At 51.2% G+C, this 27,299-nt stretch overlaps 2 protein-coding genes across 24 annotated transcripts; both read right to left on the bottom strand.

Moving 5' to 3' along the window:
- Positions 1–3,853: 3,853 nt before the first annotated feature.
- Positions 3,854–7,099, bottom strand: STOML2 (stomatin like 2). Its single transcript, XM_005581411.3, has 10 exons — positions 7,018–7,099; positions 6,650–6,787; positions 6,058–6,157; positions 5,867–5,925; positions 5,673–5,774; positions 5,389–5,523; positions 5,098–5,242; positions 4,896–4,975; positions 4,560–4,688; positions 3,854–4,134 (listed from the first exon to the last, which is right to left on the bottom strand). Exons 1-10 carry the CDS (start codon positions 7,060–7,062, stop codon positions 3,997–3,999), a joined length of 1,071 nt encoding a protein of 356 aa, XP_005581468.1. The 5' UTR covers positions 7,063–7,099; the 3' UTR covers positions 3,854–3,996.
- Positions 7,100–8,080: 981 nt separating this feature from the next.
- On the bottom strand, positions 8,081–20,344 carry ATOSB (atos homolog B). Of its 23 annotated transcripts, none has more exons than XM_074017207.1 (10): positions 19,770–20,239; positions 12,556–12,699; positions 12,113–12,325; positions 11,366–11,553; positions 10,824–10,882; positions 10,529–10,634; positions 10,243–10,401; positions 9,933–10,001; positions 9,674–9,849; positions 8,081–9,335 (listed from the first exon to the last, which is right to left on the bottom strand). In XM_074017207.1, the coding sequence occupies exons 5-10, from the start codon at positions 10,859–10,861 to the stop codon at positions 9,182–9,184; spliced, it is 702 nt and encodes a 233-aa protein (XP_073873308.1). In that variant the 5' UTR covers positions 10,862–10,882; positions 11,366–11,553; positions 12,113–12,325; positions 12,556–12,699; positions 19,770–20,239; the 3' UTR covers positions 8,081–9,181. The 23 variants fall into 23 exon arrangements, with proteins under 23 accessions (XP_073873308.1, XP_073873311.1, XP_073873312.1 ...); XM_074017210.1 differs by having other exon boundaries at positions 19,924–19,977; XM_074017211.1 differs by lacking the exon at positions 19,770–20,239 and adding an exon at positions 15,560–15,611.
- Positions 20,345–27,299: the final 6,955 nt, after the last annotated feature.

The raw sequence follows: 27,299 nt of genomic DNA, 5'->3' as shown, positions 1-27,299 counted from the left end.
AGCGAGCTGTGATCTCACCACTGCACTCCAACCTGGGTGACAGAGTGAGACCCTGTCTCAAAAAATAAATAAATAAAATAGTAGCCTTATAATAACCAAAAGGTGGAAACCCAAATGTCCATTACTGACAAATGGAAAAATAAAAAATGGTGTATTCATACAATGGAATATTGTGGAGGGGGGCTGTGAAACAGTCTAAAATTAAAATCATGGTGGTAGCACAATTCTGTGAATATACTAAAGGTTACTACGTTTATATTTTAAATGAATGAGTTGTATGATGTGTGAGTTATATCTCGAACTCCTGGGCTCAACCTTCCAGACTCAGCCTCCCAAAGTGCTGGGATTACAGGCATGAGCCACCATGCCCAGCCTGATGTGTGAATATTTCAATAAACCCACTATTAAAAAACAAAACGGACTCCCAGCACTTTGGGAGGCCAAAGCAGGTAGATCACCTGAGTCCAGCAGTTCAGGACCAGTCAGGCCAAAGTAGTGAAATACCATCTCTATAAAAAAATACAAAATTTAGGTGGACATGGTGGCAGGAGCCTGTAGTTCCAGCTACACCAGAGGCTGAGATGGATGATGGCTTAATCTGGGAGGTAGAGACTACAGTGAGCCTTGATCAGGCCACTGCACTCCAGTCTGGGCACCAGAGTGAGGCCCTGTCTTAAAAGGCCAGCCAGGCACAGTGGCTCATGCCTATAATCCCAGCACTTTGGGAGGCCGAGGTGGGCAGATCACCTGAGGTCAGGAGTTCAAGACCAGCCTGGTCAACATGATGAAAACCCGTCTCTACTAAAAATACAAAAATTAGCTGGGCATGGTGGCGGATGCCTATAATCCCAACTACTCAGGAGTTTGAGGCAGGAGAATCACTTGAACCTAGGAGGCGGAGGTTGCAGTGAGCCAAGATTGTGCCACTACACTCCACCCTGGGCAACAGAGCAAGACTCCCTCTCAAAAAAAAAAAAAAAAAAAAAAAAAAAAAAAAAAAAAAGCCAGGCACGATGACTCACACCTGCAAGCCCAGCACTTTGGGAGACTGAGGCTGGAGAATCAGTTGAAGTCAGGGATTGGAGATCAGCCTGGCCAACATGGTAAAACCCCAACTCTACTAAAAATTACAAAAATTTAGCCAGGTGTGGTGGTATGTACCTGTAGTCCCAGCTACTCAGGAGGCTGAGGCAGAATTGCTTGAAGCCAGGAGGCAGGGGCTGCAGTGAGCCGAGATCATGCCACTGCACTTCAGCCTAGGCGACAGAGCGAGACTCCGTCTCAAAATGAAACAAAGCCTGTCCACTGGTTTCTCATCTCAGAGTAAAAGTTCTTGCATTGGCTCTACATGGGCCTGCACACTATCTGCCTCTTCCCCTTCTGATTCATCTAGCTGCCACTTCTTTGCTTCACTCACTCTGTTCCATCCGTAGCAGCTCTGCCTCAGGGCCTTTGCATTTGCCATCTCCTCTGTCAACTTCAGTTCCCAATGCCGAAATAGATCTCCATTACCTTAATATTGAAGCTCAACTGTAACATCGGGGAGGCTTCCTGGAATCCCCTACTTTACTAGTACAGCACCCCCCACCACCACAACCCCTGGAAAAATTTCCCCTCTCACTTCCTTAATTCCTTCCATAGCACAACGCATCAGCATCTGAAATTCTACACATATTTATGGTTTGTCCCCTCCAAGTAGAATGTGAGCTCATTGAAGTCAGGGAATTTTGTTTTCTTCGTTACTATATCCTCAGCACCTAGCATAGATTTGAGGTTCAGATACTGACCAAATGAATAAAGGAATACGTTAATTCAAAAAAATGTTGAGTTTTTCTTCCACCTTCATCCCCACAGCCCCTTATCTCAGTTCAGGCCTCATCCCTTCTCCAGGATCACTGAGGCAGCCTTCTCAGTGTCCTCCCAGCCTCCTCTCTCTCCCTACTACCCCTTCTCTACATTGCAGCAAGACAGCTCTAACTAAAACATTGATGTGATTACTTTTCTTTTTTTCTTTTTTGTAGAGATAGGTTCTTACTATGTTGCCCAGGCTGGTCTCCAGCTCCAGGGCTCAAGTGATCCTCCCACCTCAGCCTCCCAAAGTGCTGGGATCACAGGTATGAGTCTCTGTGCCTGGCCAATGTGATGTTTTATCTTAAAATTCTTCATGGGAAGGGGAAAAAAACCCTTCATAGGCTGGGCACAGTGGCTTATGCCTATAATCCCAGCACTTTGGGAGGCTCAGGCGGGCAGATCACGAGGTCAGGAGTTCGAGATCAGCCTGACCAATATGGTGAAACACCGTCTCTACAAAAAATACAAAAATTAGCCGGGCATGGAGGCACATGCCTGTAATCCCAGCTACTCAGGAGACTGAGGCAGGAGAATCGTTTGAACCCGGGAGGCAGAGGTTGCAGTGAGCCAAGATCGCGCCAATTCACTCCAGCCTGGACAACAGAGGAAGACACTGTTTCAAAAAACAAAACAAAACAAAACAAAAAAAAAAAAAACCTATTACCCTGGGGATAATGTCCAACCCCTTCAACAAGAATCTTGCTCCTTGTGACTTGGCCCTAGCCATGTAGTCACATCCCCCTTAACACTATACCCTTCAGCCAACTTCTTCAAGCAGTGAGCCTTTGTATATAGTCAAGGACCTGACTTGGTGAAAACTTGCTAACTCTTCCAGCCTGAGCTCAATGGCAGTCAGCAACGCTGCTATTCATAAGCTGATATGCTCCTCCCACCAAGATCCCTCAGCCAGAACTTTCCTCTACCACAGCATTTATCACTTTTTTTTATTTTTTGGACGGAGTCTCGCTCTGTCCCCCAGGCTGGAGTGCAGTGGCATGATTTCGGCTCACTGCAAACTCCGCCTCCCGGGTTCACGCCATTCTCCTGCCTCAGCCTCCTGAGTAGCTGGGACTACAGGCGCCCCCTACCGCACCCGGCTAATTTTTTGTATTTTTTTTTTTTTAGTAGAGACAGGGTTTCACCGCAGTCTTGATCTCCTGACCTTGTGATCCGCCTGCCTCGGCCTCCCAAAGTGCTGGGATTACAGGTGTGAGCCACCACGCCTTTTTTTTTTTTTTTTTTTTTGAGAGTCTCACTTTGTCGCCAGGCTGGAGTGCAATGGCATGATCTCGGCTCACGGCAGCCTCCACCTCCCAGGTTCACGCAATTCTCCTGCCTCAGCCTCCCAAGCAGCTGAGACTACAGGCACATGCTACCATGCCCAGCTAATTTTTGTATTTTTAGTAGACAGGGTTTCACCATGTTGGCCAGGATGGTCTCAATCTCCTGACCTCATGATCCGCCCACCTTGGCCTCCCAAAGTGCTGGGATTACAGGCGTGAGCCACTGCGCCCGGCCACATTTATCACTTTCTATCACTGTCTGCTTCCTGTCTGTCTTCCCTACCTGACCTTCTATTCTGTGAAAGCAGGGACCACTGGGTTTCAGGTATTTTTGTAATCCAGTGTCTAGTGATGAGCTTGGCACTTGGTAGACATTTAATGTTTTTGAATAAATGAATGAGGAGTACCCTCAGTCCCTGAAAACCCTTTAAGTATGCCAGTGCAGGGTAGTACTTTCCCATGAAAAAACCCCACACACCTGCCTCAAATGTACAGCCCCACACTTAGCAGTAAGGGGACTTCACTTCCCAGCCAGCAGTTCAGTGAACATGTGGTTTAACTCTTCCACCCTATCCCACAGTTTCTCTTGAAGACAAAAAATATAGTTTCACTTTACAAGAAGTTCACTCTTGTTCATGGAGGCATCATGCTGACAGGACTGGATCCAAGGAAAATGCTAGTGACTTTACCAACTTCATTCCCCAATCAAAGAGGACAGGTTTTGGTTTGCCACTGGTGAGTTTATTACATGACTAAAGTTCAAATAAAAAAATAAAAAACAAAATCTTGGCAGGGAAGCTAGAGCCAGAATCAGGAAAATCTGCTTCCTTATCCCCAGACTCCCTGGCCAAGCCCAGCTCCACTAACTCATCTTGACTCGATCAAGTTCCTCATCAAGACTTGCATCTGTACCCTGGACATCTCTGCTGTTCCCACTGGAGACCGAGTCTGGAGTCCCTGGCACTGGGGGTTTGGTGAGGGCTCCATAGACACCCATGGCCTGAGGAGAGGAACAGAGAGAGTACCATGAGGACACTTGACAGAGGTGCAGCCCAGCCCACCAATGGCTAAAAGGGAAAAGATGGCATGGAGGCCAGTGAATTAGTTTTCCTTTCTCCCTCTCTCAAACCTGTCTTGTAAGCTCTGGGGTTGATTTTAGGAATCTTACAAACCATCAGAGTAAAGTGACTCTCAGAATACCAGCACAGGTATCTACCAAAAAAAGGTATCTCAAGAACTTCCATATTTGCAGGACTGAGTGGAGATGTTTCATTCTTAGATTCCATCTCTACAAAGAATGAAGGGATGTCTAGGGCCAAGGCATTCTGAAGACCTTTATGGTATCTAAGTGTTGATGACGGTGGTGGGGTCTCAGTTCGGTCCCTGGCACAGGTGCTCTGTGCTGGGTCCTCAGAGAGCTCTAACCTGAGCCACCATGCTGGTGACATCGCCGGGATTGGAGGGCAGTAGGATAGTGTTGGAGTCCTTGGCCAGTTTGGAGAACGCGCTGACATACTGCTCGGCCACAGTCAGTGAAGCTGCTGCATCTCCATTCTGTGACCACAGGGGGATAAAAATCAGAGATTATAGATACGGAGAAGAAGGGGTGGATGGGGAATGAAGAAAGCAGTTCACAATAAAAAGGACTATGTAATCTGGTTCAACAGAGCCCACAGAGGCAGGAACTCTCCTTAAGCATAGATAAGAGAACCCCTTCCACTGTCAATTCCTGTCCCCCATTCCCACCCAGGGGCCTCTCACATGTTGTGTCAGAGCTGCAGCCAGGATTCGAATAGCTTCAGCTTTAGCCTTGGCCTTGGCTAGAACTGCACTGGCCTCTCCTGCAAGAGAAGGGACAGAGCTTGCTTGACCCATGAAGTCAAAGTACCCAAAGATTCTGCCCCAGCACCAATCTTCAAAGGCCCATGCCTTGCTCCTCCCTCAGCCTCTACCCTCTCCTGACCTGCTGCCTGATTTATCTGTTCAGCCTTTTCTGCTTCGGAGGCCAGGATCTGGGCCTGTTTCTTCCCCTCTGCCACATTGATGGCCGACTCTCGGGTCCCCTCAGACTCTAGAACTGTGGCCCGTTTCCGCCGCTCTGCCTCCACCTGGAAGCCCGCAACAATCCCAATCAACAAGCCAAGGGAAAGTTATACAGACCTGCAACTCTACCCATCATAACAGGAGGGAAGTCTGGATCCTCCTGGGACTGGAGCACCCTGAGGTCCTTTTCCTACCCCTCCTTGGCTCCCACCTGCATCTGCATAGACTCTTTCACCCGGGGTGGCACATGGATATCCTTGATCTCATAACGGAGGCAGCGGATACCCCAGCAGTCAGCAGCTTGGTTGATAGCATCCACAATGCTGGCATTCAGGGACTCCCGTTCCTGGAAAAAGAGAGGCATAAGCCCCACAGCTTCAACTTACCTATCAAGGGCCTACACTGAGAAGGGCCTGGGACTGATCTTGACCTTCAGAAAAGATTGAGTGTCAGGTTTGTGTCTTCAAACCCTAACTCTGGCTCAGATCTGCTTACCCGGAAGACTTTGTCCAGAGAGAGTTTGCCGAGCTCTGATCTCATGGTTGTTTGAGCTAGCTGGGTGACGGCATACTCAGGGTCCTCCACACCATAGCTTGCCTGAAACGGACACGGATAGTGTAAGAAGCTTGGGCACAAGATTTTAGTGAAGAGGGCAACTGAAAAGGCTAGATAAAGTAGGGGGCAGATACCTTGTAAGGGTCCATGATGCGCAGGTAAAGGACTCCATCAATTTGCAGAGTTACATTGTCTGTAGAACCAGGAGAGAAAAGGAGGAAAGTCAGGCCTCTAGGTCCCAACCAGTTCTCTCTCCTAAGCTGTGGATCTACAGCAACCACATCCTAATAGCCTCAGAGCACCCATGTCACCCTGAACCCCTCACCGAGAGTCACAGCCGACTGCTCAGGCACGTTGATGACAATTTCCTTGAGACTCTGCACATATCGGATCCGGTCTAACACAGGGATGAGGATGTTCAAACCCTGGGAAGAGGAGTCATGGGTCCTCAGAAGGATGGGAACTATTGGGTTGAGACCTAAGCTAGTCCTGGAGTATGTAGGGAGTCAACACATGGAACATGCCCAGAAAAGCAGCAGCTGCTACCAAGAAATAAGTCCTCATAAGGCTGAAGTGTCACTGGTAAGAAAACCCAAGAGAATAGGAATGCAAGACTAGGCCCCTGAATGGAAGGGAGGGTCATGAGAATCGGAGCTGGCAGAATAGCCATCTCAATGCAGACTGAGAGGTAGGGCTGAGAGAGTGGGCAGAGGAGATTCCCAAGAATGGGGACTGTGAGATGCATAGGAAAAGGTGGTAACATGGGGATGATGGTCAGCAGCCTCGGCCCTGTCAGGTCTGGCCTACAGAGTCGGGAGCTAACAGTGCGGGCAGGCCCAAAAGAGGTCCTCCCGACACTCCATGTCGTGAGGGATTGGTCATCTGGCTGGCCCAGGATGGGCAGAAGAGGTTCTCACAGGCTCCAGGATCCGGTGGAATCGGCCCATTCGCTCCACCACCCAGGCCTCCTGCTGCGGCACGAACAGTACCACGGTGTTTCGGGGCAATCCAGAGGAGGCGCGGCGCGGAGCGCGACCAGAAGCCTGCAGAGAGCCCTGAAAGAAAGAAGAGGGTGAGCAGAGATCCCATCTGGCCAAACACGCCGCCCCTCGGTCCTGAAGGTATCTCCATAAACCACGACCCTCAGGATCCTCGGAGAGAGAATCACATGGGGACCATGACCTCTGACCCCAGTCCTCTCCGAAAGTTGGAAGTTCGCTCTTTCCCAGCGGAGGACCCAGGTGATCTCTATCCCGACCCTCTGGATAGGTTGCCTCGCTCTCACCCTCAGCAAAAGGGCCCCAGTGCCCCGCGCCGCGCGCGCCAGCATTTCCCACCGCCGCAGCGACCTCCGGAACCAACGAGACGAGCGGAGCGGTAGCTCCCAGAAGCCTACCCGAGCCTTTCCTCTTGCAGTTCCGCTCCCCCGAATGTACTTCCGGCCGTTCCCTACTCCCTTCAACACTCACCCAATCAGCGTTACTTGGTCGAACGGCGCATCAAGTTGTTCCCTGGGAAACGCAGACCTTCAAGAGAAGGCCGAAGGCTGCCGTTGTTCTGGGTTTAGCTGTTCGCGACCAAGATCCCCGGCCTGATGGCCAAATTATTTTTCGCGTGCATATCACTCAGACACCACGCACTGAATTCTTCACCCTCACCCGAGACTCAGTTTGCCCACCAGAGCGTAGAATCGCGCCCATCCGTCACCATAGCGACGAGTGGATTGAGCTGACTCGTTGCCATGGTTGCCATAGTGACATTCTATAGTAGTCCCGCGGTGTTGTGCCCAGGACTCCCACTGGGGACTGACCCCAATCCCGTTGCCATGGAAACTGGGCCTAACATTGCCTGGCGATTGGGACGAGATTTTCCCCTCCCCTCTTTCCTCAAAGACACTACAGCTCCTTCCCTCTCTTTCCAAGCAAGGTTTGTTATGCCCGGTCTTAAATACCGAGTCCGGCAAACAGCCTCAACGTTCAACCTTGTCTGGAGCACGTCACCTTGCACACATCCCTGATGTTCTGGTAGTCAAGAGACCTCCGTAGTCACCTCCATTTTACATATGAGGGCACTGAAGTTCTGAAGGGCTAAAGTCATTAACAGAACCAGTATCAGAATCCTGATCTACAATTCAGAATTCAGCTTCTAGGACTCAACTTTACCCACCAACTCCTCCGAAAGGAGCAAGACCAGGCCCCAGGAATCAGCAGGGGCTAGCCTAAGACCTCATGGGCCCAGGCCTGTTGCCTCCTCTCTGGTAGAAAGGGCTGAGTCCCAGCTCCAGGAAGGCCCTCTATCCCCCTTCGCACCCTCTCCCCAACAACAACAACAACAAAAGTAGAGCTTAGTTCAAGTTTCCAAACAAGAATTTATTCTTTCTTTTTTAATCTTTTTTTTTTCTAAAAAAAAGTACCAGGTACAATTTTTTCCTGTTTCTGATTTGCTTTGTTTTTTCAAGTTTCAGCAAATGCTTGTTCCCCTCAGCCCAGCCTCAGGAGTCAGGACTGAGGCTGGGTCAGAGTCTGGAGTGGGGAATGGGGTAATTTGGAACCACATGACTGAGTTTGAGGGGTGCCCCTCACCCCAGCTGAGGTAGGTGGGTCAGAGTCTGGCCAGGTGAGTGGAGGCACCCCAGTGCTTGGCCCTGACTCTGCCCCCTGGACACCTTCTTCAGTCAGGACCCCAAAGCAAGGAGACACAGGCAGGAGGAGAGGGACAACTGGAGTCTGGAGCCCTAGGTGAGGGGTGGTTAACCCCTGTGTGTGTGCATACATGTACACTCTCTCACACACACACACCACACAAAGACAAGCTCGTGTACACACACAAACGCCTAACTTGGCTTTCAGAGATAGGTCAGAGGGTAGGGGAAGTGAAGGGACTAGGGGAAGGGCAGGGGAAGCTGAGTCTTTGGCTACTGACTCAGTCCCTCTGGAATAGCCCCTCTTCCCTCAGCTGAGGGAGAGCAGTTCTCCTCCTACCCCCGGCGTAAGCCTCTTCAACTCTTGAGGTTGGAGCAATATCTGAGAGTGGGAAGGGGGGGGAGTGATGCCAATTATCAGGTGTGGGAGGTTACCAAGGCAATCCAATTTGAATAAATTATAAATTAAAAATAAATAAAATAATAAGTGGCCCCTGCCCAGGATGGGGAGGCAACGCTGGCATAACTTGCCTGGGAACTTGGGACAACCTCAGGGTAGCTCCGGTTCCTCCCTACCTAAGCTGGCCTGGGAAACCCAAGGGAGGGGACAGGCACATGGAGTACCCGAGTAGGGCAGGGTGTAGTAAGGATCAGAAGCTTTAAACACCCAAATAATCCATTTGGGCAAGAGCATGGTGAGGGCTTTAATTCAAGCCTGAAGGGTCTCTTGCTGTCTCTCCATATATGTTCTCTAAGATGGAGCAGGATGGGCAGGTCGTTAGGCCGCATGGATTCAGAGTGCTGGCAATCAGGGCAAAGGTGAATAACGTGGATTATGAGGGGCCTCGGTCACAGCCTGCAGTTCGTAAGGGAGCCCTGTGTCCAGCTCCAGGCTCCGGCGGGAAAAAAGCAGGCGGATATCTCCATGCAGGCTTAAGCGGCCTGAGCGGGAGCTCCGGAACCTGAGGAGGACAATGTTATCAAATTAAGAATCCAGGCTGGTCGCAGTAGCTCATGCCTGTAATTCCAGTGCTTTGGGAGGTCCAGGTGGGAGGACTGCTTGAGCCCAGGAGTTGGAGACCAGCCTGAGCAACATAGCAAGACTCTGTCTCTAAAAATAAATAAATAAATAAATAAATAAATAAATAAATAAATAAATATATACACACACACATACACACATACATAAAAATTTAAAAATAAACCAAGCAAGAATCCAAACAGTATCGAAGCAAGGAGAGATCCTCTTCAGGGAAGGGATACCTGGGCCTCCCCAGCCGTCCCTGGGCCCTCTCCTCACCTGAGGTGCAGCAAGTAGCAGAGGAGGCGGTGGGTGGGGTTAGCATTTCCCTCCTCACCCACAGGCACCAAAAAGAGGCGATGGCGAAGGAAGGTCATGTGGGCAGCAGGCATGTCCGAGAAGTCAAAGGTCACGAGGAACATCTTTACCACAGTCTGGTTGGGGTTAAATAAGGTCTGGGGACAGGACAGTCAAGGTTGGTACAGCCTGAGGGCTGCTTTCCTCTCTCCCCACTCCCACTCCCTCAGGGCAAACTCACCACTTGGATGGTGCCCACCTTGGGCACGCTGTAACCCTTCCTCCCCAGGGGGTTCAGATCCACGATGCCCTGGGAAGGCCAGGGAGCCATCAGTCAAGGTGGGGACTAGGAAAACTCTGAGCCCTAAATACATGTCCCTCTCCACAGTCTCTCACCCTGAACCTGCCCCTGCCCTACACTAGAGTTCTCCTCACCTGGCCCTGACTCACTCCTAGGTGAGGAATAAGTAAAAAATACCTCTTGCACCCAGCCCCGCCCCAATTCCTTATCCTCCTGATGAGCTGACTTTGGGGTTGGAGTCAAGGCATACCAGGAAGGGAGCCGGGGCATTTTGCTCAGAAACATCAAAGAATGTGACAGTGACAGGCAGCGTGACATGCTGGGGGCAGTATGACCCACTAGCTCCAATTTCTGCTGTGAAGCCCTCAATGTGGCCAGATGGTGCAAAACGTCCTCGCAGCAATGATTCCTGGGATCAGGGTAGGGAAAACATATTATGAGAGAGATGCCAATTCTTTTCCTTATCCATCCAAGCCACGTTCCACCATCCCACCTCTCCCAGGACCCCCACAATCACAAAGCCTGAGGGGAGCTACCTCAAAGTTGCCCAGCAGGGTACGGCTGACAGCAGGGGTAGGAACAGGGGAGGCACTGGGGGGGCTCAGCAGGCCTGGCCCCTTCCGGAGGCTTCGAAGGGGGCTCCTGGTAGAGGAAGGGACACACAGGGGGTTGGCTTGAGGTATTCTGGGATTCCTGCTCATGTCCTTGAACTCCACCCTTTGCCACTATCTAGGGCTTCTGCCCTGGGGTCCCCTACTCCGATGCTGGAAAGATTACAGACTTCTGTCCCCATTCTCAGGGACAGGGTAGAGCAAAAAGCTGGTCACTTACAGCTTCAGGCGACGGGCTCCTTTCAGCCTCCGCCCCATGGGACTGCAGTCTGTTGGGTCCTATGGAAAGGAATGATTGGGAAAAGAGACAGGGTGAAAGCCACGTATGTTTTGGGGCAGAAGCTCATCACAGACTCTCAAAGGAACACCCCGCCCCCTGGGCCTCCACCTTTACCCACACAAATATCCACGTAAGAGTACATGAAGGACAGGCGCAGTGGCTCACACCTGTAATCACAGTACTTTGGAAGGCCGAGGTGGGTGTATCACTTGAGCTCAGGAGTTTGAGACCAGCCTGGGCAACATGGCGAAACCCCATTTCTACCAAAAATACCAAAAATTAGCTGGGTGCAATGTCATGTGCCTGTGGTCCCAAATATTCGAGAAGCTGAAGTTGGAGGATTGCTTGAGCCTGGGAGAAGGAGGTTGCAGTGAGCTGAGATTGAGCTGAGATTGTGCCACTGCACTCCAGCAATGATGGAGTGAGACCCCATGTCAAAAAAAAAAAAAAAAAAAAGTAAATGAACTCCTTTATTGGCTTACCAAAACAGGCTCTTTGGGCCCAGGCAGCAGGTGGCTCCAGAAGGATGTGGCTTTGGCATCAGAACTGTTGGCAGCAGTAGGGTGGCCCAGGGATCCCCGGCGCCTCCGGGGGGCTGGCCCCTCTTCCTCAGAGCTGACATCTGGGGCTTCTCCAGCAGGAAGCAGCCTTCGCTTGGTGGGGCAGGGGCCTGGAGGTCCAGGGCCAGGGGGTGTGTGCTCGGGACTGTGCCCATTGGCAGTGCCAGGGGACTCCCTAGGCCAGAGGCTACCCCCATTGCCCACCCCAGCCACTGGGCTCTTACCCCCTATTTGTGCAAGACTGTGCAAATCAGTGTCAAGTGTGTGCAGCTGGCCTGGAGGGGCTGGCCCTGGGGACTCCCCCAGGGACCCGTGTCCCCCTGGATCTGGGGAGGCCCAGTCTCTGGTGTGCAAAGTATTGCAGGAAGCATTTGATGGGGGGCAGGGGGGACTCCAGGTCCCTGAAGTCCAAGATGAGGTGACACTACTTCTCTGTTCCACAACACAGAGGCCACGGTGGGAGAAATGCTGGCTGGCCACACCTAGTCCCAGCCCCAGTCCCTCTGGGCCCAAAAGCCCCACAGTAGATGGTTCTTCCGGGGGTAGTCCCTCTCTGGCCCCCAGCCCAGGGCCTCTCTTCAGCTCCCGGGGACCCTCAGTGGGTGGGGCTTGTCGTTTCAGGGCCCTGTGAGGCTCAGAGGTACCAGCCGGAGGGGAAAAGATGGATACCTGGTAGACCCCGGGGGATGTCGCCCCCCCTGCTGGGCTGTAGCCCATGAGCAGGCCACCCTGGAGGGCCCCCTGCCTGACTGGAGGCTGTGAAGGGCCAGCCTCTGGCTCTGAGGATGGAGACGGCTCCGCCTGCACGTGGCGCATGAAGCCCCCCTTGGGTCAGGGGGGCCCCCCAACACGGCCTTTATGCTGGGCCTGGGCTGGGGACATCTGTGTAAGAGAAGAGAAGAAAAGGTGGTCAGGGAATCAATGAGTATTCTTCCTTCCAGCTGAGTTTCAGACCCTCTCCTTGCCTGAAGGGGTGACTTTGATGGGTTCCCAGGGATGAATGTGTACAAATCCCTGGATGGACTAATGGAATATAGAGACCACTCTCAGAACTCCTGAGAGGGTGACAGGTTTAGCTCAGGCTTCTTCCCCACCTTCTCCCTGGTACTTACCCCGATGAAGAGGCCTCGAGCCTAGCTGTGCGTTCCCTCTTCCCAAGTGATGCCTTGTGCCCCTAGCTTGCAGTCTGATCCATGCCTGCTGCACTGGCAAGGTGACTGCCACCATTCCGTGCAGCTCCTGAGCTCAGCAGGACCCTGAGGAGGGAAGAACAGACATAAGCCAGGATCACTGGAGCCAGCAGTAAGGCCTATCACCAATTATAGGCTAATATAGTATACCCCAGGACATCCTTCTCCCATGTGAGAGGCTCTTCAGGAACAGAAAGGGTAAGTTTGGGGTCCAGGGCCCAGATGGCAGAGTTGGGCTACCTAAGGAGTCAGAGAGGCAGGTCTTGGCTCAGTATAATAAGGATGTGACAAGTGAGTTGATGTAGAATAACTACTTGTCAGGGCCACCATTTGGGGACTCCTGCCCTACATGGAGGAAGGGATGAGAGACCCCCAAGATCCAAAAGACCATGCCAGCTAAGAGGTGGCCAGGGGAAGAATTCAGCTGTCGTACTCAAAGCCACCAAATTGCACAACTGCTTCTTATATGTCTATCTCCAAAGAGACAAGTGCCATCCTAGGGCACTAAGGGCAGAGGTCTCACACACAGTTACACCCCATCAGCGGTCCTCAGAGGTACAAACCTCAAGTCAGTTCAAAGCTGGCCCTTCAGCCCTGAACTCCAAATTACCTCCAGCAAGTAGCCTGTCTCTTTAACAAGAGGCAACAAATCCGACCAAAAACAAGAGGGGGAAGGGGAATGGGTCACTGCCAGAAGGCACTTTCCAGGGCCCTCCTGCAAGGCCCTGCAAACTAGAGATAAGGCCTCAGCAGTCAGTCAGCTGGAAGCAACTAGGGAGTACCTCTCCACGCCCCTCCCCCAGTGCTCACACACCCAACACCGAAACCCCAAACCACTGGTGCATAACATGGTCTTCACTAACTATTCCAGCCCATACTAGGGTGAGGGGAATGTCAAGTTGAAAGCCAACTGCCCCCAGGGTCGCCTTCTCCTTTGCACATTAGCCTATGTTGTCTGACATTCACAGAGCCCTTTCCCCTTCAAGGAGTACCCTTTGAATGCCTATCCAAGACTCTTCGTCCTTGGATAGGCCAAATGCCATCTCCTCCAGAAAGTCTGCTCTGTCCACCCCAGACCATAAGCATCTCTCCCTCCTCTGAGACCTCACCTATGGCAGTGTTACTACTTCCTATAAACTCAATAACAGTTCTGCTCACTCCTGTGGGTAAGGCATCTTCTAGACTGATCATAGAGTTCCTGAGGACAGATCTGTGTCTCACCCCTCCATCCAACCCCAAGTACAGGGGTAAGCACACAGCAGAGCTCAAAAAAAGTAGAATGTAAGTCCCAGAAATCTGGGCAGCAGTCCTGACACTGGAGAGAAAAATTTCCCAGATGAGAGAAATAGAGAATTAATTGTACAAGGGAGAATCAGGAAGAGAGGTGGAGGTGCGGTGGGGGCAGGGGGGGAGGGCAGGCAGAAAGGAGAGATTTGTACCCAGGGACTGAAAAGCTCTCCTACACCAAGTTCCCATCATTGTACCCCACTATCCCATTTCACCAAATTCTCCTAAGAATTGGGATCCCCAAGAAAATCCTGGTTCCCTGTGGTGGGTGGGATGGCTGGAAAGGGCAGAACACCAATGGCAACCTGCACTAACCTATCTGCAACCAACTTTGCCAGAAGGTACAACCTGCACTAATTTCTACCCCTTCTTTCCTCCACCCAAGTCACACAGATTCAGGAAGGGCCTTTTCCTTAGCACCACCACTTCCAGGTCATCCCAGTTGCCCTCTTGACCCCTTGCCCTGAGGAAGCCAGGGGATGACATGATGCCCTACTTGACCCCAGCATACCTGGCATCTGCTCATTAACCCCAGAGCTCTCTCAGTTCCCACCCTGTCAACAAGACGCTCTAAGATTCACTCCCCTGCCACCCAGCCAGTCTGGCTCTAGACCATGGCTTCAAGCTGACTCATGGGGCAGGACTGCAGGGGAGGGGGGCAGGGCAGAGTAAGCCAAACCTCACTCTTTGTGCAGGGGGTGGGCAGCAACTGGCATCAAACAGCTGTGCCAGGCTGTGGCTGGCAAGGACTACAGCTCCCAACATGCCAAGGGAGCAAGGCCAGCAAAAACAACAAGTCCCAGAATACGTCTGTACCTTCAGACACTTTTGAGGCCTGGGAGGTGGGTGAGGTGGATATTGGTATAGGTATCAACTTCGAGGCTCATTCTCCCCTTCCCTTCAGTATTAAAGATTTCAATTTCTACCATGCTATGATCAAGGAGAGTGACAGGAAGAATTCCTATCCATGTGCTTTCCACCCTCATCCTGTGCGGAGAGAACTGCTGCCAGCTGCTATTTTGTCCCTACATACATCCACAGAAGCTAGGGGGGCTGTTCCCACGGGCCACCACTGTGGGTAGGAAGGTCGACCTATTCTCTTAGCAACCCCTCGGCCCCCAGCCTAGAGCCCTCTACCCTCAGAGGGGAGGGAGGAGACCTTAGCAGCTTCTCTAAACTAAGCCGGGCAGACTCACCTGACTCTTGGACTCCTTGTTCTGGACGATCCCTTACCCCCTGCGCAGCCTCCCAGGTCCTTTCTCACTCCTCTCCTCCCCACAGCCTGGGACAGGCCCCATACTGTACTGGAGCTTCGGAGATTTGCTCTTTCCCTCTGGCACACTCACCCCGCTCCCAAATCGGCTCCGCTGAGGTGGCCGCTGCTCCGGGCCCTTCCGTCCCGTCCCGGTCCCTCCCCTTGGATCCCCGGTCCTCCCTTCCACGGGCCCCCAACCCAGACAAAGGGTGGCTCAGGCTGAGCCCTGCTCTGCTAGGCGCTTCGCTGCTCAGCTTCGTGTGCAACACTAGCGGGCCCTGGCGCCCGCAGACCCCCAGCCGCTGCCGCGCCCCTCCCTGCGACAGTCCCTCCCCGGGGCCGCCCCGGCTCCGCGCCGCCGACTCCGCTGCCCCTCTGACTCACAGGCCATTTCCTACCAGCTGATGGGGCCGCCCGCCCCGCCCAGCGCCCCACCACCCGCGCCGCGGCAGCCACGGCCGCCACGCCCCCCTTAGGCTACGCCCTCCCTGGAAAGCGACCATGCTCATTGGTCTATAGGAAGCCAGCCTCCTCGCGACCTCAAGTGCGAGGCACGCCCCCTCCAAGAGGCATACGCCTATTGGTCCACAAGGGGGTAGGCCTACCCAAGGTCGCTCCGCCTGTCTCTTTAACCCGTCAGCTGCTGGAGTCCAAAGCAACACCCTGCCCTGCCATTTAACCCTTTCAAAGGCGTAGGCCTCCCACATCTCACCGCTCCACCCTACTCCCCCGCCCTTCCTCCTTCCAGGCCGATTAATAGGAAGCCCGAGGGCTTTAAAGACACAATTTGACAACCCTCAAAGTCTGCCTGCTGTCTATACCAGACCTCAGACCCCAAATATCCTCACTCCCATTTGTCTTTCCCCACCTTCCAAACCAGAGCTTAAGAGCTGGAGAACTAGTGAAGCCCAGGAAGCTTCCTTCATGCCAGAGAAGAAAAAGGCCTGAGGTGGGACCCTATCTCCTTCCATGCTAAGAAGTGGTATTTTTCCCACTCTTACTCTTAAATTGATGTTCTTTTGCCTTCTTTAGAGGAGTCCCCGGATTCCTAAGATAGGGATACATTTTAATTTCAGGGACATTATTCTTTGTGCCTGTAAACTCCCTTTCTGAGATCAGGCTGCCCCATCCCTTCTGCTAGCACTCTTTCTACTCACAGGCCCATGTTCAAAGAGACAGAGCACACAGGGAAGTGGGATAGGAGGGCTTCTGCCCAAAATGTGGGAAATGAGCCCAACTTTTGTGATGGAGCTTAACCCCATGACTCACAGCTCCCTCAAAACTATCCACCCTCCCACTGAGTCACTGGGCCCCAGCCCAGTTCAGACCCAGTCAAATCAAATGGCAGCAGAACCAGCATCCCTAACCCTTGTCCTCCTACTCTTTAAATGACCAGGATGGAAAGGTTTGCAAGGATTGAGCATTCAAAGACACTTTCTAGAGGGTACTCTAGAGGCAACCTAAGAAAATCAATAGTCCTGTCTCCCCTGCCCTCTGCACTTGTCAGCAAGTCAGACAATTTGGGTCTTAGGAAGCTTTTTCTCCCGGTCCTTCACAGAAGTAGGAGGCAAACATCAGAGCCAAAGAGGGAAAGTCCATTCTTCTGCAGTTCAGAGGCTACAGAGAGCCCAAGGTCCTTGTTTCTGCCTTGCCTGTGTTGTGGACCCCCCAGGGTCCTGAGATTCTATCACTAGATGGTAAAAAGAGGCTCCTTCCTCTTCCCCCTAGTCCCTCATTCCTAGACTTAGGAGACACAAGCAAGTAACAGTCCCTCTAAGCTCCCTTCTCTTTACCTCACCCTAGACCACCTTTTTCAAGAGGACTGACTTCCTTGCTGGTTCCCTAGTGTAAGGAACAGGATTAAGGAAATTTTCAATGCCCTTGTCAAAATTACAGTGTATCAATGTAAGAGCCTACTTGCCTTAATAAAAACTTACTAGGAAAACAGAGACATAGAACACTGTAGGAAAAAAAATATCCCTTAGCAACCCCACCTTATCCTATCTTTCTGCCACTACCATAGGCCAGGCCTTAGTTACCTACAAAGGTCAGAGGACAATAGTTCAGGGTGAAGGATCAAAGATGTTCCAGGCCTCAATATACCCTGGGAAAGCAGCAGGGTACAACCAAGAGGCCTTACTACTGGGCACGGTGGCTCATGCCTGTAATCCCAGCACTTTGGGAGGCCAAGGTGGGTAGATCACAAAGTCAGGAGTTCGAGACCAGCCTGACTAACATGGTGAAACCCCATGTCTACTAAAAATACAAAAATTAGCTGGGTGTGGTGGCGCGCAACTGTAATCCCAGCTACTCAGGAGGCTGAGGCAGGAGAATCGCTTGAACCCAGGAGGCGGAGGTTGCAGTGAGCTGAGATCATGCCACTGTACTCCAGCCTGGGCGACAGACTGAGACTGTCTCTCAAAAAAAAAAAAAAAAAAAAAGAGGCCTTACCTTCCTGCCCTAAATTTACCATGCTTTTTTTTTTTTTAATAGCAGTTATCACTACCTGACTTCTCCCTCCCCCTATATAATTTCTTTCTCCCCTTATTAGAATGGAAGCTCCATGAGAGCAGCAACTTTGTTTCATTTGTGCTCATATTCACAGAGCCAACATGAGTCCCTGGCAATGTTCAATAAACATTGACTGAAGAAAACAACAGGCCCTGGGCTGAGTGAACAGCAATCAGGCGATCTGGATCCTATCTTCTGCCCTTTCACTGTGACATCTGGGGAATCACAGTCTCTTTAGCCATAAATTTCCAAAACTGTAAAATAAGGGGTTTGTATAAACAATGACTGCTGAGGGCCTCTGCAGCTCTATAATTCTAATGACTGTTGTTCACTCATATCCATATCAGAGGATAGCTCCAGGCATTCGAACGCCCTGCTGCCTTGTACCAAAGCAGAAAGGCTATATCCTCCAGTCTCAGCACAGCAAACTGATGCCCTTTCTCTTCATGCCCCACCCACTCACACAAACCTCCCCAGTCCTGAGGAAGCTAGAGAGAGTCTGCCCTAGGCCCGCCCTCTCTGAGAGACTGTCTGGGAAGCAGTGTTGCCATAGCAATCAGCTCCTCCTCAAAAGGCTTCAGCCTGCCCTTTTTTACCCCACCCTACCCCAGGGCTTTGTCTGTCCTCAGCACAATCCCCCCCTCCCCAGCCAGTCTCTCAGCTCCTGGGTGGTTGTGTGAGGAGGCTGGCTTGGGGCCCCTTTTAGCAACACTGTCACACTCATTCAGCCACTGTGTGGAACTCAAGCCTTTCCCACCCTCTCCCAGCCAGCCTAGGGGCAAAAGGAACTCTAGCACTCCATCAAATCCCCTCAGGGAAGCAGAGGAGCCCTCAAGAGAACTAGGTCCTAGTCTCGGTTCTGATAGTGCTTCCAAGCCTGGAGTGTGGGGAGCTACTCCCTTTTCCTTCCCTGAGGCTGGAACCTCACAACCCTTACTGGGTTCAGCTTACAGTCATAGCCCACCTCTCAAAACAGACGGAAGATCCTCAATACTCCTCACCACTTCCCCCCTCCCACAGAAGCCCTAGGGTTCCCCACCCAGGGGAAGGACAAGGGTGGGGAAAATCAGTTTGTGTCAAGTGGTTAAATGTGGCTACCAGTCACTTGGGGGTCTATGTGAGAGACCTGGGTGGTAGTGGTGGGGGTGGGGTCTGAGCCCTGCTGCTGGTTACCATGGTCTCTGGTCATTGAGCACAAAGTCCCAGGCAGGGCATGGCTCCTAGATGGGCAAGGGCCAGGCCAGGCCCTGGGGCAAGGAAGGAAGTGGGAAATGAGCACACCCAGAGCGTAAGGGCAGGGCAGGGAGGGGGAGGGGGAGACAGAGACAAGGCTGGCTCTGGGAGGAACAGGAACTAGGATGGGGGGTTGACAGGAACCCAGTGGGGGAAGGGTCCCCCAGGACATCAGCTAGGGGAAGAAACCCCAGTCTCAGCTGGACAGATCCAAAAGAGACTGAGGAGACAGTCACACAAGCCCTGGTGACAAGCAGGGTCCGACTCCTCTCTGAGTGCTCAGGCCAGGAGGTGAAGTTAAAAGCTGAGCAGACAGGAGTGCAACAGATTGGCCTCTTCACCCAACTAACTCCATCACCCTTGCTCCTAGAACCCAGAACACAATATCTTCCTGGAGTTACTACAATGCCCTAAACTGTTACTTTCTCAAAGTACTGGGGGTTCTGTTCTCCCGCCTCAACTGGGGCCTACAACCCCTTCCCCTAGATAGTGCCCACAGACCCTCCGACACCGCTACACTCTGGACCACCAGCCCTTCTCCATTAAACAGTCCCCCTTCCGTCAAAGCGCCTCCAAGTCCCCTCCCCCTCATGTACCTCCTCCAACCCCCCACATCAGACAGCGACACAGCCCCCTCACGGTGTACCTCGCAACACCCCCCCACCCACAACAAAGCGCTCCTGCCCTTCCTCCATAGAGGCCCCTAGAGAATGCACCTTGTTGCCCACACATTGAGTCCCCAACTGCTCCCCCGACTCCGTGTCTTCCCTCAACATACAGCAGTCTCCAGATTGTCTGCAAAGCGCACCCCCATCCGCGTCCCTTCTTCCACGCTCACCCCGCCCCACACCTGTAGTTCCGTGGATCCCGTTGCACTCGGGTAGGTGGTAGTGGTTGGGGCAGTTACTGAGCAGTCCTATCTGTAGTCTCGGCCTGCAAACCTCGCCCCTTCGGTTCGAGCCCCGCCCCCGCAACGCCCAGGCCCACCGTCTCCCTTGTCCCACCTTCCACCTTCTCCGGACTTGTCCCTTTCCTCGTTTAATTTCTCGAGCTCCTCCCCTGTAGCCTGGGCCCCGCCCCCTTCTGTCCCCGCGCCTCTTTCGCGTTTTCTTTGCATTTCCCCAGGATCCTCAGCTTTTCCCAGGCCCCACCCGCGATCCCCGCCTTCTCTTGGTCTCTCCGCCTTTCACCGGGACCCGCCCCCTCGGATTCCAGCCTGGCAGAAGTCGCGCCAGGCCCCCTTCCACCACGATCCCCCTCCCATCTCAGAGCCTCTCCTCCTTCCGCCCCTTCTCCCTCACGCCTCACCCGGGCGGTCGCGATCCAACCAGGATCCGCTGGCTCTGATTGGCGGTGGCAGCCCCAATGGATGACGGAGGAGACAAAGTGATGGCCGCAGGTCGCCTGAGGTCCCACCCCGGCCACGTGCGGCTTCTGTGATGACAGGTCTAGAGGGGCGGGGCTTCGGTCGACAGGCTGCTAGCCTGAGCGGAGCGGATCAGGGAAGGGTGGGAACCCGGAGCCAGGGCCAAAGCCACAAGCCTGAGGGCTCTGAGCCGGGTTGGGGCTCTCTCGCTGCTTTCGCGCCGGTGTGAGCTGCCTGCGAAACTCGAGCCTCTTTGTAGGGATGTCTGGGTTGGCGCGTGCATTTGCACTAATAGGGGAGGTCCGTAGGGTTTGCAAGGTAGTGCAAGGAATCTCAGGGGTCTGTGAAAATAAGGGAATCTGGGCGATGGGGTTCAGGTTTGCGAGGTTGAGCAGTTTCTGAAGCCTACGCTGTGCAGGCGGGTGTGGGTTCTGGGATGGACAGTAGGAGTCAGATCTGTACCTATTGAGGCACGTCAGCGAGGAGATCTGTGAATTTTACGAGATGAGTGTTGGTATGGAGTCAGATCTGTACCTATTGAGGCAGGTCAGCGAGGAGATCTGTGAATTTTACGAGATGAGTGTTAATATGGAGTTAGGATGGCCTGCAATTGCTGGAGAAAAGTGAGGCCTTTCCCTTGTACAGGTGTCGAATGAACTGCAGTACAGTTACATATGTTCTGCAATTTAAGTGGCGCTTGAGTCTCTTCTCTCCAGCCTCTCCCCATGAGATACAATAAGGGAGGGCGACGCTTTCCAGACACCGGTAGATGGCAGTACAGGACACTTGCAGAACTGAGAGAGCCCAGCTCAGCGCCAATCTGTGGCCTCTCTGAGGAGCAGACCGTTTGGGTCTGATTTGATCAAGTTCTCCAAAAGTCACATTCTTTTTTATTTGTTTTGAGACCGCGTCTCGCTCTTTCGCCCAAACTGGAGTGCAGTGGTGCGATCTCGGTCACTGCAGCCTCCGCCTACTGGGTTCAAGCAATTTTCCTGCCTCAGCCTTCGGAGTAGCTGGGATTACAGTCGTGCGCCACTAGGCTGGAATAATTTTCGTATTTTTGGTAGAGACAGGTTTCACCATGTTGGCCAGGCTGGTCTCAAACTCCTGATCTCAAGCGATCCACCCTCCTCGGTGCCCAAAGTGCTGGGATTACTGGCGTGAGCCACAGCACCCGCCAAATTACAGGCGCCTGTAATCCCAGCTACTCTGGCGGGGGCGGGGGCGGGGGCGGGGGCGGGGGCGGGTGGGGGGGGCCAAGGCAGGAGAATCGCTTGAATCCAGGAGGCAGAGGCTGCAGTGAGCTGAGATCGCACCATCGCACTCCAGCCTGGTGGACAAAGATTCTCAAGGCTCTGTGACTTTATGCCAGTAGTTAACTTAAACTGGTTTACTCAACGTCAATGGTGTGGAAGGCGCAAAAAAAAGAAAGAACAAAGTATTTTCTCTGCCCATAAGGAACGTATTGTTTAGACAGTGATACAAATGCCTACATAATCCCAGAAGGGTAAACTAAGAAAGGTTTTGTGTAGTGGGAAAAGCACAGAGTTTGAAGTCATCTAAACTTCTTCAACTTAAACTTCAAACTTCAACTTATGGGTTCAACTTATGAGTTTGTCTCATACCTTTGAGTATTTACCAGCTGTATAGATTTGGGTAAATTACTTGACTTTAAAAAATTAATTGTAGAACAATTTTAGATTTACAGAAAACTTGTAAAAATAGTGCAGAGAGTTTTCAGATGTACACTATACCTAGTTTCTCCTATTATTAACATGTTTCCTTATATGGTTCATTTATTACAATTAATGAGCCAATATTGATACATTAACAATAACTAAAATCCACACTTTATTCTGATTTTCCTTTTGTTTTTTTGAGACGGAGTTGTCACTCTTTCACCCAGGCTGGAGTGCAGTGGTGTGATCTCGGCTCACTGCAACCGCTGCCTTCTGGTTGCAAGAGATTCTCCTGCCTCAGCCTCCTGAGTAGCTGGGATTACAGGCATGTGCCATCACCCCTGGCTAATTTTGTATTTTTAGTAGAGATGAGGTTTCTCGTTGTTGGTCAGGCTGGTCTCGAACTCCCGACCTCAGGTGATCTGCCCGCCTCGGCCTCTCAAAATGCTGGAATTAGAGGCATGAGCCACTGCGCCCAGCCTATTCTGATTTTCTTAGTTTTTCCCTTATGTCCTTTTTCTGTTCCAAGATCTGATCCAAGCTGGCACATTACATTTAGACATTATGTCTCCTTTGGCTCCTCTTGGCTGTGACAGTTTCTCAAACTTCCTTGTTTTTGATGACCTTAACAGTTTTTGTTTTGTTTTGTTTTACTTTGAGACAGAGTCTTGCTCTTTTGCCCAGGCTGGAGTGCAGTGGTGCTATCTCGGCTCACTGCAACTTCTGCCTCCTGGGTTCAAGCAATTCTCCTGAATAGATGGGACTACAGGCTCATGCCACCATGCCTAGCTAATTTTTGTATTTTTAGTAGAGACAGGGTTTCACCATGTTGCCCAGGATGGTCTTGATATTCTGACCTTGTGACCCACCCGCCTCGGCCTCCCAAACTGTTGGGATTACAGACATGAGCCACTGTGCCCGGCGTTTTTTTTGTTTGTTTTTTGTTTTTTTGGCTACAAGTGTGAGCCAGAGCACCTGGCCTCATATTGCAGTTTAAAAAAAAAAAACAACAGTGGTACCTAGGCAGCCTGAGTCTTTATTTTTCTACAAGATTTTTAGAACTTCTTTATGAAATACTTGAGGCATACAGGAAGCTCTAAAGAATATCATAACAAATATCCATCTGGCAGGTGGATCACTTGTGGTCAGGAGTTTGAGACCAGCCTGGCCAACATGGTGAAACCCCATCTCTACTAAAAAGACAAAAATTAGCTGGGTGTCGTGATACATCCCTGTAGTCCCAGCTACTCGGGAGGCTGAGGTGCAAGAATTGGTTAAGCCTGGGAGGCAGAAATTGCTGTGAGCGGAGATTGCTCCACTGCACTCCAGCCTGGGTAACAGAGCGAGACCCTGTTTCAAAAAAAAAAAAAAAAAAAAAAAACAGAAAAACCACACTTTTATCACATAGCTTTAGCAAATTTTTTTTTTTTTTTTTTTTTTTTTTGAGACGGAGTCTCGCTCTGTCGCCCAGGCTGGAGTGCAGTGGCACGATCTTGGCTCGCTGCAAGCTCCGCTTCTCGGGTTCACGCCATTATCCTGCCTCAGCCTCCTGAGCAGCTGGGACTACAGGCACCCGCCACCGTGCCCGGCTAATTTTTTGTATTTTTAATAGAGACGGGGTTTCACTGTGGTCTCGATCTCCTGACCTTGTGATCCGCCCGCCTCGGCCTCCCAAAGTGCTGGGATTACAGGCGTGAGCCACCGCGCCCGGCGAGCAAATCTTAATATTTTACATTTGCTTCAAGTTCTCTGTTAAAGAAATTAGTATTTCAAATAGTTATAGCCCTTACATACTCCTCCCTAATCTCATTCCCTTTTGTTCCCAGAGTTGACCACTATCCCAAAATGGTATTTATTTTTCCTATTAAAAAAGAAAACTAGGCCAGGCACGGTGGCTCACGCCTATAATCCCAGCACTTTGGGAGGCCGAGGTGGGTGGATCACCGGAGGTCAGTAGTTCTAGACCAGCCTGGTCAACATGGTGAAACCCCACCTCTACTGAAATAAATACAAAAATTAGCCGGGTGTGGTGACAGGCGCCTGTAATCCCAGCTACTCTGGGAGGCGGGGCCAAGGCAGGAGAATTGCTTGAACCCAGGAGGCAGAGGTTGCAGTGAGCCGAAATCGCACCATCGCACTCCAGCCTGGTGGACAAGAGCGAGACTTCGTCTCAAAAACAAAACAAAATAAAAACAAACAAAAACCAACAACTCTGATTGATGTACATGTATTTCTACTGGGTATATACCTGGGAATTGAATTGCTGAACTCCTAGTCATGTGTATGTTTAGCTTCAGTAGATATTGCCAATATGTTTTCCAAAGAGATTGTTACTGTTAGGCCTCTGAGCCCAAGCTAAGCCATCATATCCCCTGTGACCTGCATGTATACATCCAGATTGCCTGAAGCAACTGAAGATCCACAAAGAAGTGAAAATAACCTTAACTGATGACATTCCACCATTGTAATTTGTTTCTGCCCCACCCTAATTGATCTATGTACTTTGTAATCTCCCCCACCCTTAAGAAGGTTCTTTGTAATCTCCCCCACCCTTAAGAATGTACTCTGTGAGATCCACCCTCTGCCCGCAAAACCTTGCTCCTAACTCCACCGCCTATCCCAAAACCTATAAAAACTAACGATAGGCTGGGCGCGGTGGCTCAAGCCTGTAATCCCAGCACTTTGGGAGGCCGAGACGGGCGGATCACGAGGTCAGAAGATCGAGACCATCCTGGCTAACCCGGTGAAACCCCGTCTCTACTAAAAAATACAAAAAACTAGCCAGGCAAGGTGGCGGGCGCCTGTAGTCCCAGCTACTCGGGAGGCTGAGGCAGGAGAATGGCGTAAACCCGGGAGGCGGAGCTTGCAGTGAGCTGAGATCGTGCCATTGCACTCCAGCCTGGGCAACAGAGCCAGACTCCGTCTCAAAAAAAAAAAAAAAAAAGAACTAATGATAATCCCACCACCCTTTGCTGACTCCTTTTTCTTTCGGACTCAGCCCGCCTGCACCCAGGTGAAATAAACAGCCTTGTTACTCACACAAAGCCTGTTTGGTGGTCTCTTCACACGGATGTGTGAGACACTTAGATTTTGAATTACTTATTTTCACATATTGTAACTAAAATGTCAGTTGGGGTCACCCTTTCTTTTTGAGATTAAATAAAATTGCATATGTTTTACCTCACATTAAATGGGAAGTCCAGTGTCATCATAGATCCTTTTGTGAATTCTAGGATTGAGAAGGAGCTTGAGCCGGGCGCGGTGGCTCAAGCCTGTAATCCCAGCACTTTGGGAGGCCGAGGCGGGTGGATCACAAGGTCAGGAGATCGAGACTATCCTGGCTAACATGGTGAAACCCCGTCTCTACTAAAAATACAAAAAACTAGCCGGGCGTGGTGGCGGGCGCCTGTAGTCTCAGCTACTTGGGAGGCTGAGGCGGGAGAATGGCGTGAACCCGGGAGGCGGAGCTTGCAGTGAGCCGAGATCACGCCACTGCACTGCAGCCTGGGAGACACAGTGAGACTCCGTCTCAAAAAAAAAAAAAAAAAAAAAAAAAGAGAGAAGGAGCTTGATTCCTCTTGACTGTTGACCATTCTTGCTGGCCCTTGCTGAATTTACGACTCACTGGTTTCACCCCGTGCAGCTGTTCTTTCTCTCTTTCTTTTTGATTTTTTGAGTCAGGGTCTTGCTCTGTCACCTAGGCTGGAGTGCAGTGGCACAATCATGGCTCACCACAGCCTTGAATTCCTGGGCTCAAGTGATCTTCCCACCACCACCTCCCAACTAGGTGGGATAACAGACATGTACCATCATGCCCTGCTAAGTTTTTCTGTTTTTTTGTATAAATGAGGTCTCACTATATTGGCTAAGCTGGTCTTGAACTCCTGGCCACAAATGATGCTCTTGCCTCTGCCTACCCAAATGCTGAGATGACAGGTGTGAGCCACTACACCTGGCCCCTTTCTTTTTTCTCTCTCTCTAACCTAGAAATAGAATTATTTCTTTATTTCCTATCCTCCCCAAACTTCTTATGGAAGGCATCTGTATGAGTAGCGGGCATTACCGAATATTTGGGGGTAATATAAGGAAAAAATATACCTATATAAACAACTCAAAATTGAATATTTGGACAGCAATGTTCTTTAAATATGTGTGTGTGTATATATGTGTGTGTGTATATATATATAAAAAACACATTTTTCTTTTGAGACAGAGTCACGCTCTGTTGCCTAGGTTGGAGTGCCTAGGTTGGAGTGCAGTCCAGCTTGCTGCAACCTCCGCCTTCTGGGTTCAAGTGATTCTCCTGCCTCAGCCTTCTGAGTAGATGGGATTACAGGTGCACACCACCACGCCTGGCTAATTTTTTGTATTTTTAGCAGAGATGGGGTTTCGCCATGTTGGCCAGGCTGGTCTCGAACTCCTGACCTCAAGTGTTCTGCCCACCTCGACCTCTCAAAGTGCTAGGATTACAGGCGTAAGCCATTGCACTCGGCCATTTTTTGAATATTTTTTATTTGTTTGTTTGTTTGTTTGTTTTCCGAGACAGTCTCACTCTGTCACCCAGGCTGGAGTACAGTGGCATGATCTAGGTTCACTGCAACCTCCGGCTCCTGGGTTCAAGCAATTCTTCTGCCTCAGCCTCCCAAGTAGCTGGGATTACAGGTGCCTGCCACCACGCCCACCTACTTTTTGTATTTTTAATAGAGACAGGGTTTCACCATGTTAGCCAGGTTGGTCTCGAACTCCTGACCTCATGATCCGCCTGCCTTGGCCTCCCAAGGTGCTGGGATTATAGGCATGAGCCATGGCGCCCAGCCTCTTTAAATATTTCAAAAAGTCCTTCAGCCATCCCATAATATTATAACTGCCCAAGAGGTTCACCTTGCCCGCTGCCTAGACAGTGGATTTCTCAAAACAGGGGAACTGCAATAGAGAAAGAGCCAGCTGTGTGGGAGACTGGAGTTTTATTATTATTCAAATCAGTCTCCCCAACGTTCTGGGAGCAGAGTTTTAAGGATAACTTGGTGGGTGGGGGAAGCCAGTGAGCCGGGAGTGCTAATTGGTCAGGGATGAAATCACAGGGAGTCAAAGCTGTCTTCTTGCACTGAGTCAGTTCCTGGGTGGGGCCACAAGATCAGATGAGCCAGTTTATCCATCTGGGTGGTGCCAGCTGATCCATCAAGTGCAGGGTCTGCAAAATATCTCAAGCACTGATCTTAGGAGCAGTTTAGGGGGGGTCAGAATCTTTTAACCTCCAGCCGCATGACTCCTAAACCATAATTTCTAATCTTGTGGCTAATGTTAGTCCTACAGAGGCAATCTAGTCCCCAGGCAA

Source organism: Macaca fascicularis, chromosome 15, assembly GCF_037993035.2.
Source record: "Macaca fascicularis isolate 582-1 chromosome 15, T2T-MFA8v1.1".
Classification (NCBI taxonomy): domain Eukaryota; kingdom Metazoa; phylum Chordata; class Mammalia; order Primates; family Cercopithecidae; genus Macaca; species Macaca fascicularis.
This window is presented reverse-complemented; position numbering and strand designations above follow the sequence as displayed.